This window comes from Dryobates pubescens, chromosome 9, assembly GCF_014839835.1.
Source record: "Dryobates pubescens isolate bDryPub1 chromosome 9, bDryPub1.pri, whole genome shotgun sequence".
Taxonomy (NCBI): Eukaryota; Metazoa; Chordata; class Aves; order Piciformes; family Picidae; genus Dryobates; species Dryobates pubescens.
The window spans coordinates 34,067,819-34,080,721 of NC_071620.1; the positions used below are offsets into that span (position 1 = coordinate 34,067,819).

General features: G+C 38.6%; 1 protein-coding gene across 1 annotated transcript in view; it reads right to left on the reverse strand.

The window, feature by feature from the left end:
• Nucleotides 1-12,903, reverse strand: part of DTNBP1 (dystrobrevin binding protein 1) — a 68,209-nt gene that overhangs the window by 32,573 nt on the left and 22,733 nt on the right. Inside the window, exon 7 of the mRNA XM_009898099.2 lies at nucleotides 6,317-6,339. Within this exon, the coding sequence (XP_009896401.1) occupies nucleotides 6,317-6,339 (23 nt within the window). The remainder of the gene's footprint in view (nucleotides 1-6,316; nucleotides 6,340-12,903) is intronic.

Sequence of the window (12,903 nt, forward strand, 5' to 3'; positions counted from 1 at the left end):
AGACCTCTTTACTTCACCAGCCTTCTCCTCAGAAACAGTGTTTCAATAAAGCTTAAAAAACTTATCAGGACTTGTTGGGAGAACTGGAAACATATTGTATTGCGACCACTGAAAATGGTCATATGAGCACTTTCCCTGGGCTTAAATGAAACTAATCCTATTAAAGCTTAGAAATATGCATGACTCAGTAGCCAAAGCCACGCACAGATCTGCCCTTACAAAGTTTCTGCCACCTTTTATTGTCCAAAAGTGCTGTGTTGCTATTTCTAAATGGCATCTATGGTTTTAGTTTACTTTTCAGAAATCAATCCAAAACATTGTGCCTGAATTTCATATATTACCTCAATTAAAATAAAAAGAGACTTTTACAAATTATTTTTAAACCTATCATGTATACAGTTCCCCTTTGGACAAAGTCTAAAGTAAACTCAGCAGCATATGTTACAAATATTGTGCCATTATGCTACTTTTATAACTCTTATTTTCCTCCCATTATTGCTCTGCTTCATTCCATCTGGTACTGAGATTACTAATATTCCATAAATATCTACTACACAGTCCTAGTTGTGCTGAAACAGAAGAAATGTTAACTTAAATGTATGTATATATGTATGTGTGTATACATACAATATGTACACATATATGTAATATGTATATTAATAGATCTATAATGCCTATAAATAGATAATAAATATGTATATATTCATATATAAATATATGTATAACATTGCACCATGCACTTAAGAAGAATGGTAGAAGGATTTCAAATCTCAGTCATGACTGCATGTATTTTTGACCTAATTTCTAGTTTCTCAGCTGTAAAAATGAAGATTATACACACCATTTCTAAACCATGGGACAGCAGAATCTGACAAATACTAAAACCAAACACACACACAAATAGCAACTAAAGCCAATGCTACTACTGCAAGAAATTGCAGATTTGTAAGCTTCACCCAGGACAGGACAGCACACAGCATAAATCAGCTCCTGAAAGTGATTCTCTAAACACTGGAATTGATGCATGCTAGGAAGACATTTGCAGGCTATTTCACGTAGCATACTCAATGTTTTCATCCATAAATCTATCATCTTTGACAGTTTCACTCTCTGAAAGATAATTATTAAAAAGAATAAACCAGACAACCCCCAAGATGTTGTGTCCTAGTGCAGGCACACTTTGGCTACACAAATGCCAGTGTCACAGGGATTTGAAATACTCTGCCTTCTTCAGAGAGAGATGCTTACAATAAAGACGCAAGAAAACCTCTAACCTTCACTTTCTCAGCATCACAGAATATTAAACAATATGTCATGCTTACAACATGTTGTAGGTTAAACACTAACTGTCCCACCATAAATTCCTCCAGAAGACCAAAGAGTCCAAGAGGGGAGGACAGGATATAGTAATTTGTTATTCCATCCCATAATCCTGCATCTCCCTATATAAGCATACCTCACAGCCAGTTCCCTCTCTTGCCTCTCCTCCACACGTGTGCCTGCTGTTGTAGCTTTCGTTTGTGTAGGAGCGAAGACCTTGCTGGCAAGCTAAGGCCAGGTACGCACAGGGTGGGGGACACTGAGGCCTACTGAAGCCTGCTGGGCCCATCCTGCTGTGGGGGCTGTGAGGCCTACTGAGGACTACTGTTTGGTGGGGGGCAGGAGGTTTGACTGGTTGAGGCCTGGTGGGCCCAGCTGGAGAGCTGGGCCAAAGCTGATTTTGAAAGTGTACATATATATATCTTTTGTACTTTTGTATACTTCTGTAAATAGTATTTCTATTTAACCTCCAATTCTGTGTGAGTGTTTTTATTTTACACCTTTGGGATAAAACATCTTCTGTCCCAGCTCAACCCAGGACACAACATAACAGAAAACACACCTGTGTCTAGTGGAGTCCCTCAGGGGTCAGTACTAGGACTAGTACTGTTCAATATATTCATCAATGACCTGGATGAGGGCACAGAGTGCACTGTCAGCAAGTTTGCAGATGACACAAAGCTGGGTGGAGTGGCTGACACACCAGAAGGTTGTGCAGCCATTCAGCAAGACCTGGACAGGCTGGAGAGCTGGGCAGGGAGAAACTTGATGAAGTTCAAGAGGGGCAAGTGTAGAGTCTTGCACCTAGGAAGGAACAACTCCATGCACCAGTATAGGTTGGGGACGGACCTGCTGGAGAGCAGTGAAGGGGAAAGGGACCCGGGGCTCCTAGTGGATGGAAGGATGACCGTGAGCCAGCAATATGCTCTTGTGGCCAGGAAGGTCAATGGCATTCTGGGGTGGATTAGAAGGGGTGTGACCAGCAGGTCAAGAGAGGCTCTCTTCCCCCTCTACTCTGCCCTGGCGAGGCCACATCTGGAATATTGTGTCCAGTTCTGGGCCCCTTAGTTCAAGAAAGACAGGGAGCTAGTTGAAAGATTCCAGCACACAGCCACAAGGATGATTAGGGGAATGGAACATCTTCTGTAGGAGAGACTGGGGGAGCTGGGGCTCTTTAGCTTGGAGAAAAGGAGACTGAGAGGCAACCACATCAATGTTTATAAATACGTAAAGGGTGAGTGCCAAGAGGATGGAGCCAGGCTCTTCTTAGTTGTGCCCAATGACAGGACAAGGGGCAATGGGTGGAAGTTAAGGCATAGGAAGTTTCACAGAAATATGAGGAAAAATCTTTTTCACTGTGAGGGTGACAGAGCACTGGAACAGGCTGCCCAGGGAGGTTGTGGATTCTCCCTCTCTGGACATATTCAAAACTTGCCTGGATGTGTTCCTGTGTAATCTGATGTAGGTGATCCTGCAGGGAGGTTGGACTAGATGGTCTTTTGAGGTCCCTTCCAGCCCCTGAAATTCTGTGATTTGAGGTACAGAAGTGAAGGGGGGAAAAAAAACAAACCCCAAAAAAACACACAAACACACACCCCCACCTCTGTAATGAGCAAAAGAGAGTGAGATAAGGTAAGAGTTTACTGAATAAATGAGAACACAGTGCACAATTACATTAGCCTATTTGCAGAAGCAGCACATCAGAAAGCAGCAGCAAGCAGAAGCAAGCTAAAAGCCCATCCCTTCTTGTCCTGCTACCATCTTACCAGAAGAGTCAACACCCAAAAAACCCAGAACACAAAAGCAGCAACCAGAAAGGGAAACTCCCCATCTTACAATCTGAACTGCAAACACTATAATACTTTGCTCCAGCCAGCACTTTCATTTTGAAGCTGGCATGAGACAGGATGGTTCTGAGTAACAGCAGCAGATTAAAATCAACCTATGACAGCAAGACCATCAGTGATTCTTAATAGGTGCAACACTGAGCTTTGTTTGAGCCCCTTCTTGATGACACCTTGTATCCTTATAGAATATAGAATCATAGAATGGTTTGAGTTGGGACCTTAAAGATCATCTAGCTCCAAGCTCCCTGCAGGGATATCTACTGGAAGAGGTTGCTCAAGGCCCCATCCAGCCCAACTGACACTTCCATGGTTGGAGCCTCCACAACTTCTGTGGGCAACCTGTTCCGGTGCCTCACCAGCCTCATGGTGAAGAATTTCTTCCTTATGTCTAATCTAAATCAAGCTTCTTATGGCATTTCTGTTCTTTTCCATTAAAACACAATTAATGTACAATGGTTTCTGCCACACATGCATTGAAAGATGCAACTGTGCATAAAGGTACTTCAAACAATTATTCTCTTCTGGCCCTTGCACCAGGTATTTTATGAACTGAATACTTATGAATACCTTTTGCTTTGGACAGTTGAGGATTTAATCTATACCTCCAGTACAAAAACGTAAAGAGTTATTTACCCAACTACATCACACATTTCAGTTGGAACCAACATCTGTGAATACAGCAAAACAGCATGGTAAGATCCTATCATGAAAATTTCTATATAAGCTTTCCTCACCTGAACCTTAAAATGTATTAGGTTATGTACCACTAGAAGTATTTTATTTTTAGATGACTGTGTTACATTAAATTAGACATGCTTCCTGCTATTACTGCTGCTTTGTGCCAGGATTTCTATGGCCATCTACTGAGGTATTTCAGCATGCTCCATCAACTGAAACTAAACCAAACAACGGATCGTTTTCCACACAAATCTAGTGAACCTTGGAAGTAGCTCATAACAGAAAAATGCAGGAAGGAGCCACAAGTCAGATTGGGCAAAGCTACCACAAAACTGAACCATTTGTCACTATGTCACCATGAATTCTGCATGACAAGGAGGATCTTCCTGTATTTCTAATCAGCTGCTGGAATACATGCTAGATACTCAGAAATCAGCTGAACAACCAAAGGCAGGTAAAACCCTGACTGAAGCCAATCTAACGAACACCTTGATTTCACAATCCAGGTTAACAACATAAATTCCAAGTAGCTTACAAAGTTGTTCTTTCTCAGATCTAAATGCAAGAAGCCATAAAAATATTTCCTCAAAGTATGTATTTCCAAATCAGCCATGCACTTTTTTTTAGTAGCTTAATCTCAATTTCCTGGTAATATGTCCAGGTAAACCAGTGAAAGTTGTCACCAAAGTCAAAATATGGCATTTGTTGTTTACCTTAAAGCATGTTATTGTCATCTTACAAAAACAATTTAGACTTGCTTGATATGACTATTCTTAGTGGTAGCTAATAAACTTCCCTCTTGTCAGGGAAGCCTGTCCAGGAGTTCATTGTAGGAAAAAAATTAAGAAATTAGGCTGATGTGTTTAATACCCATTTTTAATGATCTGTCACTCTGCTTTTCCAGCCTTCACACCTTTTGCCAATTATTTTGAGTACTGTAGAATAAATCTCATCAGTTGATTAAAAAAAAGTCCCTACAGAATTAGAGCATCCTCTAACCTGGTCTTTCCTTGTTATAGCACAAGATCCTGCTCTTTTCCCATTGATACTGGCTGCATTAGCCACAGACTACAGTTGAACTTTTTGGTGGAAGAAAAAAAAAATGTGCAAAGACTTTGGGTTTTACTTGGCATTTGTTTGCAACTGTTCTCTTTGTACAAAAACATCTTGATTTCCCAAGGCAAGTCTTTCCCAACTTGCACTGGAAATCTGTATGCCCCTGTATCCATTATAGGACAAGTTACTCTGGTATAAATTTCAGTCAACACGCAGCTAACGCCTTCCTCTTCAATGAAAGTAATTGTCTTTGTAAATACTTACTGTCAAATAAACTTACAATCTCTACTGGAAAAACAAGACGCTAAGACAGAAATAACTTTGGAAACCATACTCCTGGATTCCAGGAACTCATTTAGAATGCCAAATCAATACAAAAATCCACCAGGATTCACTATTCTCACAAGCATCAGGTACTACAAACTAGCTGCCTTGCTTTGGAACCAATGAGCTTAGTGTTATCTTTGCTTCTGTATTTCAACTGTGCTGAAAGCTGTCAAATCAATGAAAAAGATGGTTGTTATGATAAGCTGCAGATAAAGTGACATTTTACATCATTTTTGTTGCTTGTCTGTTAGTGTTAGCTTTATTTCCTTTTTTTAGCATTATGTGAAGATAGTAATGAACTGAAAAGACAGAGGAATGCAGTTGATCAAAATTTCCATGCCTTCTTCCATTGCAAGAAACAATTAATTGACATAAGTCAATGCTCTTGACTTCACTGTCATAAATAAAGACTAGTCACAAAGCCACAGTCACACCTTATTCAAAGCAAAAGATAAAAACAATTGTCAAGCTGATCAAACATCAGTATCAGTAGCCAGAGTTCAAGATTTACTGAAGATGGTAATGTGTTCCATCTACACATCACAGACAAAGCCATTGTGTACATTTGTATATATGATCATGTATATCCAACAGGCTACAAGAGCTGTGTGGCTGATGCAACACAATATTGTGAATATTTCCTCGATACAACTAGGCAAAAGTCTAACAAGTAACAGCCTGGGACACATGTCAAAAACACATTCATGTCAGAAAAGACATCGACTAGTTGAAGACAAAGCCCTTGACTTCCAAAATTGAACACTACAGGAAAGGTTTGAATTAGATCCAGAATCTCTGAAACCTTGCTAAGATGAGAGAATAGTATCACCAAGGTTGGAAGAGACCTCAAAGATCATCAAGTCAAATCATCCAATCCATCCAGAACCATCTGTGTTCTTCCCACACTCATGACTCTGAGAAACTAGTAGTTAGACAAGGTAAACTGAAAAATAAACAGCCTACTGTATCAACATAAAATTAACATTATCAAATGCAGAACTGGAACAGTTGCTTACTAGTTTCACTTAACACAATAATTATGGTAACTTGTGCAATCATTCAAGCAGAAAATAAAAAATAGAATTTACCTTTGAAGCTCTCAAGTTCCTTCCTAATGGAGAAAAGCAGAACAATAAAAAAAAAATTAGAAATACTATGTCTAGAACTACAGGAGATAATTTACATGGTTTGACACTCTTTAAGAGATTAAAAAAATAAATAAATAATTTATTGTCATTGTACAGAAAGGTAAAATTATTCTGAGTGTTTATTTAAAGCAGACACTACTAACTTGTTTATAAATTAGGCCACCATCTCTTTACAAACACATATAATTATACAAGCATTTCACATTTATATCTAGCCACATAATTTCTGGATATACTCTTGCAAAAATAACAAAGACTTCTGAAGGCTTTAGGTGCTGTAACATGCACTGCTTAGAGGAGCTTTTGCCAATTTATAGCACTGTGAATAACAATTAGTGTTCCACTTTTATCAATGTGATTCAAAATCCCTTTGGCCATAGTTAAGGAGAAAAAAATTATAGTATCACTCAGTCAGCTACAACAAACTTTACAGACAACATAGGCATATAGTCACATTCCTCAGAGAAGAGGATTTTAAAGCACAGACAGTGAGAGATAACCTACAATACTCACAATACCAGAAAGCTAAGAAATTAAAGAAATTTAATCGAGAAATTAAAACAACAGCAATAATACTTCTCCCCACCCCCCATCATACCAGGGCATGTTCTACTTTTAGTAGCTATGCCAATCATAAATGCAGAGGCTACAGAACTAAGAGAAATATTTCCTCTGTTTGCAAGAAATTGTAAAATGCTCCTCCACTTGCCATTGCTACAAAGTAATGATTTATCATGATTTTGGATGCTAAAGAAGAATCCAAGTAGTATCTTAGATAAGGCAACATACTGGTCTTTTCCTCACAAAATGTTCATTTACAGAAAGCATCTTTTCAGTCTGTGCATTGCAGACTTCTTAGGTTAGAGCCAAAATTTTGAAAGCAAAAATTAATATAAGAAAAAGAGAGAATGAAAAAAGACTGAACTAAAAGCAGGTAACTGATAGTGCAGAACCAGATAACTGATTCTATTCATTATCCATAGACTAAAGCACGCTTCTGTCATTACTGAGTCACCTAATATATATGCTATTTCACAATACATAGACTATACTATAATAAATCCCTCTGCTCCCTAACAGATGATGCAACTGTGCATTTAATCTTGCATCAAGAACAAAAAAAGCTATTTCTTTTCCAAGCAGGACAAAGTATTCTAAAAGAAGAGAGAGAATACATTTACCTCCACATTTTCATGAACATCCCAACAAATGTCAGCCACAAGTTTTTGAAAGAATGAGTGCTTTCCCAGAAATCAAGCTGCAGTGTGATTCACAGCAGAGAACTCTATAAGTTGTAACTTCCTGTGAGCATCTATTTCCCTTCCTGCTTCCCCTCCATCCCTTTCCCAAGCTAGTTTATCTGGGGTTTTCTGTTACCAGAGAAAAAAATCACGCCACCTATGAAATCAAGTAAGTTCGTACCCTAACACATTTTTTTCCAACTCTGTGTACTCTAAATATAATTGCAAAACTCTTATCCATTCTCTCAAGTTGCACTCCATATTTAATAATGGCAAACTAGTTGAGAAAGCAACAATCACAGGAAATGCTTGTTTTCCCCAGACTGAAACAAAAACATACTGAGGAAACATCTTGTGAAAGTAAGAAGGAAAAAAAACAAACCAACCAAACCACTTGTGTCTAAAAATCAGGAGGTTTTATGCCACTTGTCTCCAAAAGGAAAGACAACACAATTACTGCCCTTGTGTTCAAAGACATTAACAAGCGAGATAATAATACAGTACCTAGCTGACAGCAATACTCATTGCTTTTGTCTGAAATCCCAGAATTTCTCCTTTCAAAATCCACCTATATTTTTAAGGTTGATGTATTAAGATGCTGTCCCAATATTAATATATACAATTGCCATCAAGAAAGTTGGGAATTAATATTTACCCAAACTTGTTTTGGAACACATCCCTCTAAAAAAGAGTAAAAATATCTACAATTAGCATACAGTAAAAATACAGGTTTGAAATCAAAGAATCTGCATTTACTAGTATCCTCAGATCCAATGACTGATGATTCTCTACATTTTAGACAACATGAATTAATCAATCTCACCCTGCAGTTTAGAATAGAGCAGAATAGATTAGAACAGAATAGAACAGAACAGAATAGACCAAGTTGGAAAAGACCTTCAAGATCATTGAGTCCAACCTATCACCCAACACTATCTAGTCTACAAAACTTAAACATATATTTAGAAATATATATTCAAAAACATTCTTAATGAAAATATGCCTTGCATCAAAACTAGACCTTTTTAACTCAGCCATCAATTTCCCCATAGTATTTAATAAAAAATAATTACAGTATCCAAACCTGGCCAAACTTTACTCACAAAGTGACATATAACTCACCAGAAGTCCACAAACCCAAAGAAGTAAATAAATAAAAGCCTGTAACCTCATATGCACTCTACCTAAAATTCTGAATGTGGTTCCACACAGCACGAATGCATTTGTGGCAGACAGAAGTTACAACCCGTACCACTTCAAGGCCTCTTCAACACGCCACTCTGATAGTCTCCCTCAGAGAGGTGGAGTCAATAATTGCATTTAATACATTTTTGGAACTACTTTTAAACAACATTGTTTTGGTTGAAAGTGAAAAGACTTTTTTTTAAGATGTCAGGAAAATAATTTATTATGAAGAATTACAGATGGCAGAATACCCTTGCTCAAAAGCAGAGAACAGATCTTAGTATAATGACAAAGACTCAAGCCCTGTTCTCCTGCCACTAGCAAAAATTTATTAATTACTTCAATAAATAATGAAGTTTTGAGGTGAAGAAGCACACAAAACAATGATTAATGCAGTTCTAAACCATCTGTTTCTATTACTTATACAATAACAGGTTGTCATGATTTGTAGATTATACCCATTAACCAGCACTACACACAGGTAAAGTTATGCAGGACTGACAATGTTTAACATTTACTAGAAAATATTAGTAAGAGGTGCTGTAAGATGTGGAGGAACCAATACAACCATTCAGACATCAATCACAGGTCACAAAAGTCAACAAAGAAAGAAATCTTGTATATTCCTATTCACATGAAAATGAAACTATCAGAAGAAGCTAAGCAACAAATCTCTCTATAACAATGTCATTGAGCAAAACTAAATCAACTTAAAAGTGACAGAAATAATTATACTGCATATTCACACTTTGCAAATAATATAAAATCTGCCAAAACTCCTACAATCTTTTGATCTGCTATGTATTCAGTCTTACCCAGTGTTTTCAAATACTCAGAGCACTGACAGGAGCAAAATTCAGTAACAGTGAAGCAACAGACTCCTTTGGGTTGGATGCATGCAGAATACTGCACTGCAAGTGTCCTAACAAATGAAAATTCAGACCACTAAAATTACACAGAAGGAACCACAATTACCAAGGGAACATTTCCAAAGCTCGTTTAAGTCCAGTTTTTCAAGATCATTAGGAATGCTCATTCCATGTGTCTGCATGAGGAAATGAATAACTGATGCAGACACATGAACAATGGGATGGAAAACATCTCCACAATGTGAACTCTGCCTTGAGCACAGAAACTTAGTCATGCAATTGATCATGGAATCGTTTTGATTAGAAGAAACCTTTAAGATCATCAAGTCCAACCATCAACCCAGCACTACTGCTTATTACTTGGGAGAAGAGATGAACTCCACCTCACTACAACCTCCTTTCAGGTAGTTGCAGAAAGCAAGAAGGCCTCTCTTCAGCCTCTTCTTCTCCGGATTAAACAACCCCAGTTCCTTCAGCTGCTCCTCATAGTACCTGCTGTCTAGACACTTCACCAGCTTCACTGCCTTTCTCTCAACATGCTCCAGCACCTCTATGTCCTTCCTACAGTGAGGGTCCCAAAAATGAGCACAGTATTTGAGGTATGGCCTCACCAGTGCTGAGCAGAAGGGGCTGTAGCAGCTGCTCTTTCTGCAAACACCTACAAGCTTGTTTTCATGAGTGCCAAAAGAAAATATCCTGCAGAAGCTGGACCTTCAGACACACTGAGACCTCTCTTTATACAGAGCTATTTTTAGTACTTTAATAGGGGAATTTTTTAGCTTGTGTACAGGGCTGAATTCTGCGTGCAAGAATTGGTTAAGTGTGCAAGATAAATACTATATAAGCAGCTACTTTGGGCAATGGGAGATTCTGTTATAGGGAGACTTCAGGGATTCTATTAGGGACTTCTGTTAAGGGTTTCTGGGACTTTCTACTGTTTGGGACACTCTGAGATTCTGTTATAGACATTATGATGCTGGGGATTCTGCAATGCAGTAATAAAGGACTTCTGAGATTCTCTACTCTGCATTTCTGGAATTCTGTTGTGGAGTAGCAATGGGGTTCATGCATCCGTTTGCCACAAATGGCCCCTGAACCAGGGCATTGAAATGGGGATCTCAACAGGAAATTCAGTTTACAACAGGGGACAACCACTTTCCTAGTTCTACTGGACACACTATTTCTGTTGCAAGGCAGGATACTGCTGGCTTCCTCAGCCATCTGGGCATGCTGCTGTCTTGCATTCAGCTGGCCGTCAACCAACACTTCCAGCTCCTTTTCCAACGGGCAGCTTTCCAGCCACTCTTCCCTAAGCCTGTAGCATTGCCTTGGGTTGATTGTGACCCAAGTGCAGGACCTGGCACTGGATTCCCTTGTCCAGATCATTGATGAAGATATTAAAGAGAATTGGCTGAGCCCTGGGAAACACCACTTGTGACTGGCTGCCAACTGGATTTAACGCCATTCACTGCAACTCTTTGGGCTCAGCCATCCAGTCAGTTTTTTATCCAACAAAGCATACACCCATCCAAGCCATGAGCAGCCAAATCCTTAATACGTAATGAAAAGTGCAAAGCTAGTCATTCACTGTACATCTCCCATGAAATCTGTCCTGAAGGTAAAGCTTCTGCATCCACCCCTGCAAAATCTTTATTTATGCACCCAGGTACACAGAAGTACAGCATCTGAAAATCTATACCACTGCAAGACTGATCAAGAAGGATACGGCATGAAACAATGTGATGGTAACTATGAAACATGTACTTAGTCTTAGAAGTAATGAACAATGGATTTAGGTTTGGAAGGAAAAAAAACCCTACTTCTTTGAAACATTTGCAGCAATTATATGGTTTTTTACACATGTTCACTTCATAAATGACATATAAAGATGAAAAGGATTATGAAGGTACAATTTAAACTTCTCTCTGCCAGATGGAAAGCAGTCATCGATGAAGATGACACACTGTACAAACCACTGTTCTAGCTTATCACTTGGGGAACACTATGGCATCTAAACAAGAACAGACATAGATGTCTTCTTTTTAGGCAACACAATTTTGTATGGCAATGTATTACCCATTCTCTTTCTTTAGATGCTGGAGAAGAAAAAAATTATTAAAATAGTTTAGGACGAACAAGATCAGCAGAAAATGGCAGCTTTTCACACTGATACACAGGAGGTAGAGAACATTTAAAAGCAAAGCACAGGGGGGGGAAGACAAAAAAGGGAATTTTTGTATGTTAGCAAGTAAATAACATTTAATTGGCCCAAGTTAGAAGAAACTACAAAAAGCTAAAACCAGACTAGTCTGAATTGCTTAAAGAAGTCAGGAAGTTTCTCATATTTGCTTTCTGAATGTTTATGTTGGACATGCCTAACATGAGCCACTCTAGTGCAACAATCCTTACTGCCCCTTATGCTCCCAAAGCAATTAGAAAAAGGGATAAAATCAACAGAAGATACATAGAACAGTAAGAGTGGTAACTGATTAAGACATTTTCTCACATATACATATCCAATCTGCACAACACATTTGACATAAATTTTATAACCTTCTGAATGAGAAATCAAATCAAACATTCTCCTCTTCCATCAGGACAATGCATCTAATAAGAATTATGACAATCTGTGCAACTCCTCATCTGCTGCACTAAATCATGACCTTACACACTATTTGATAACAAATAAATTTGAAATACAAACACTCTTTTTGCTCAGGTAAAGCATTTCTTTAAATCTCACTAGAAAGGAAAAAACCACAACATAGTGCCTCTAAGGTTTGAAATATTACTAAATATTCCTTTGCTGAAGTATATTCTAGCATCATGGTATACTTTAGAGTCAGGATTTTAGATTTCTTCGTTTTCTTTCTGTGTCTACTCTCAAAGCACAGAAATGGTGAAAACCAGAAATGGTGCTTGAATAAGATATCCTAATAAACATTAACGTTCAGACAGCTATGTTTAAAGTCAATTGGCACATAGTAAAATGTATTCACTCATTTCCAGTGACAAGGAGAAGAGCAACAAAGTTGGTGAGGGGTTTGGAACACAAGCCCTACGAGGAGAGGCTGAGGGAGCTGGGGTTGCTTAGCCTGGAGAAGAGGAGACTCAGGGGTGACCTTATTACTCTCTACAACTACCTGAAGGGAGGTTGTAGACAGACAGATGTTGGTCTCTTCTCCCAGGCAGCCAGTACCAGAACAAGACGACACAGTCTCAGGCTGTGCCA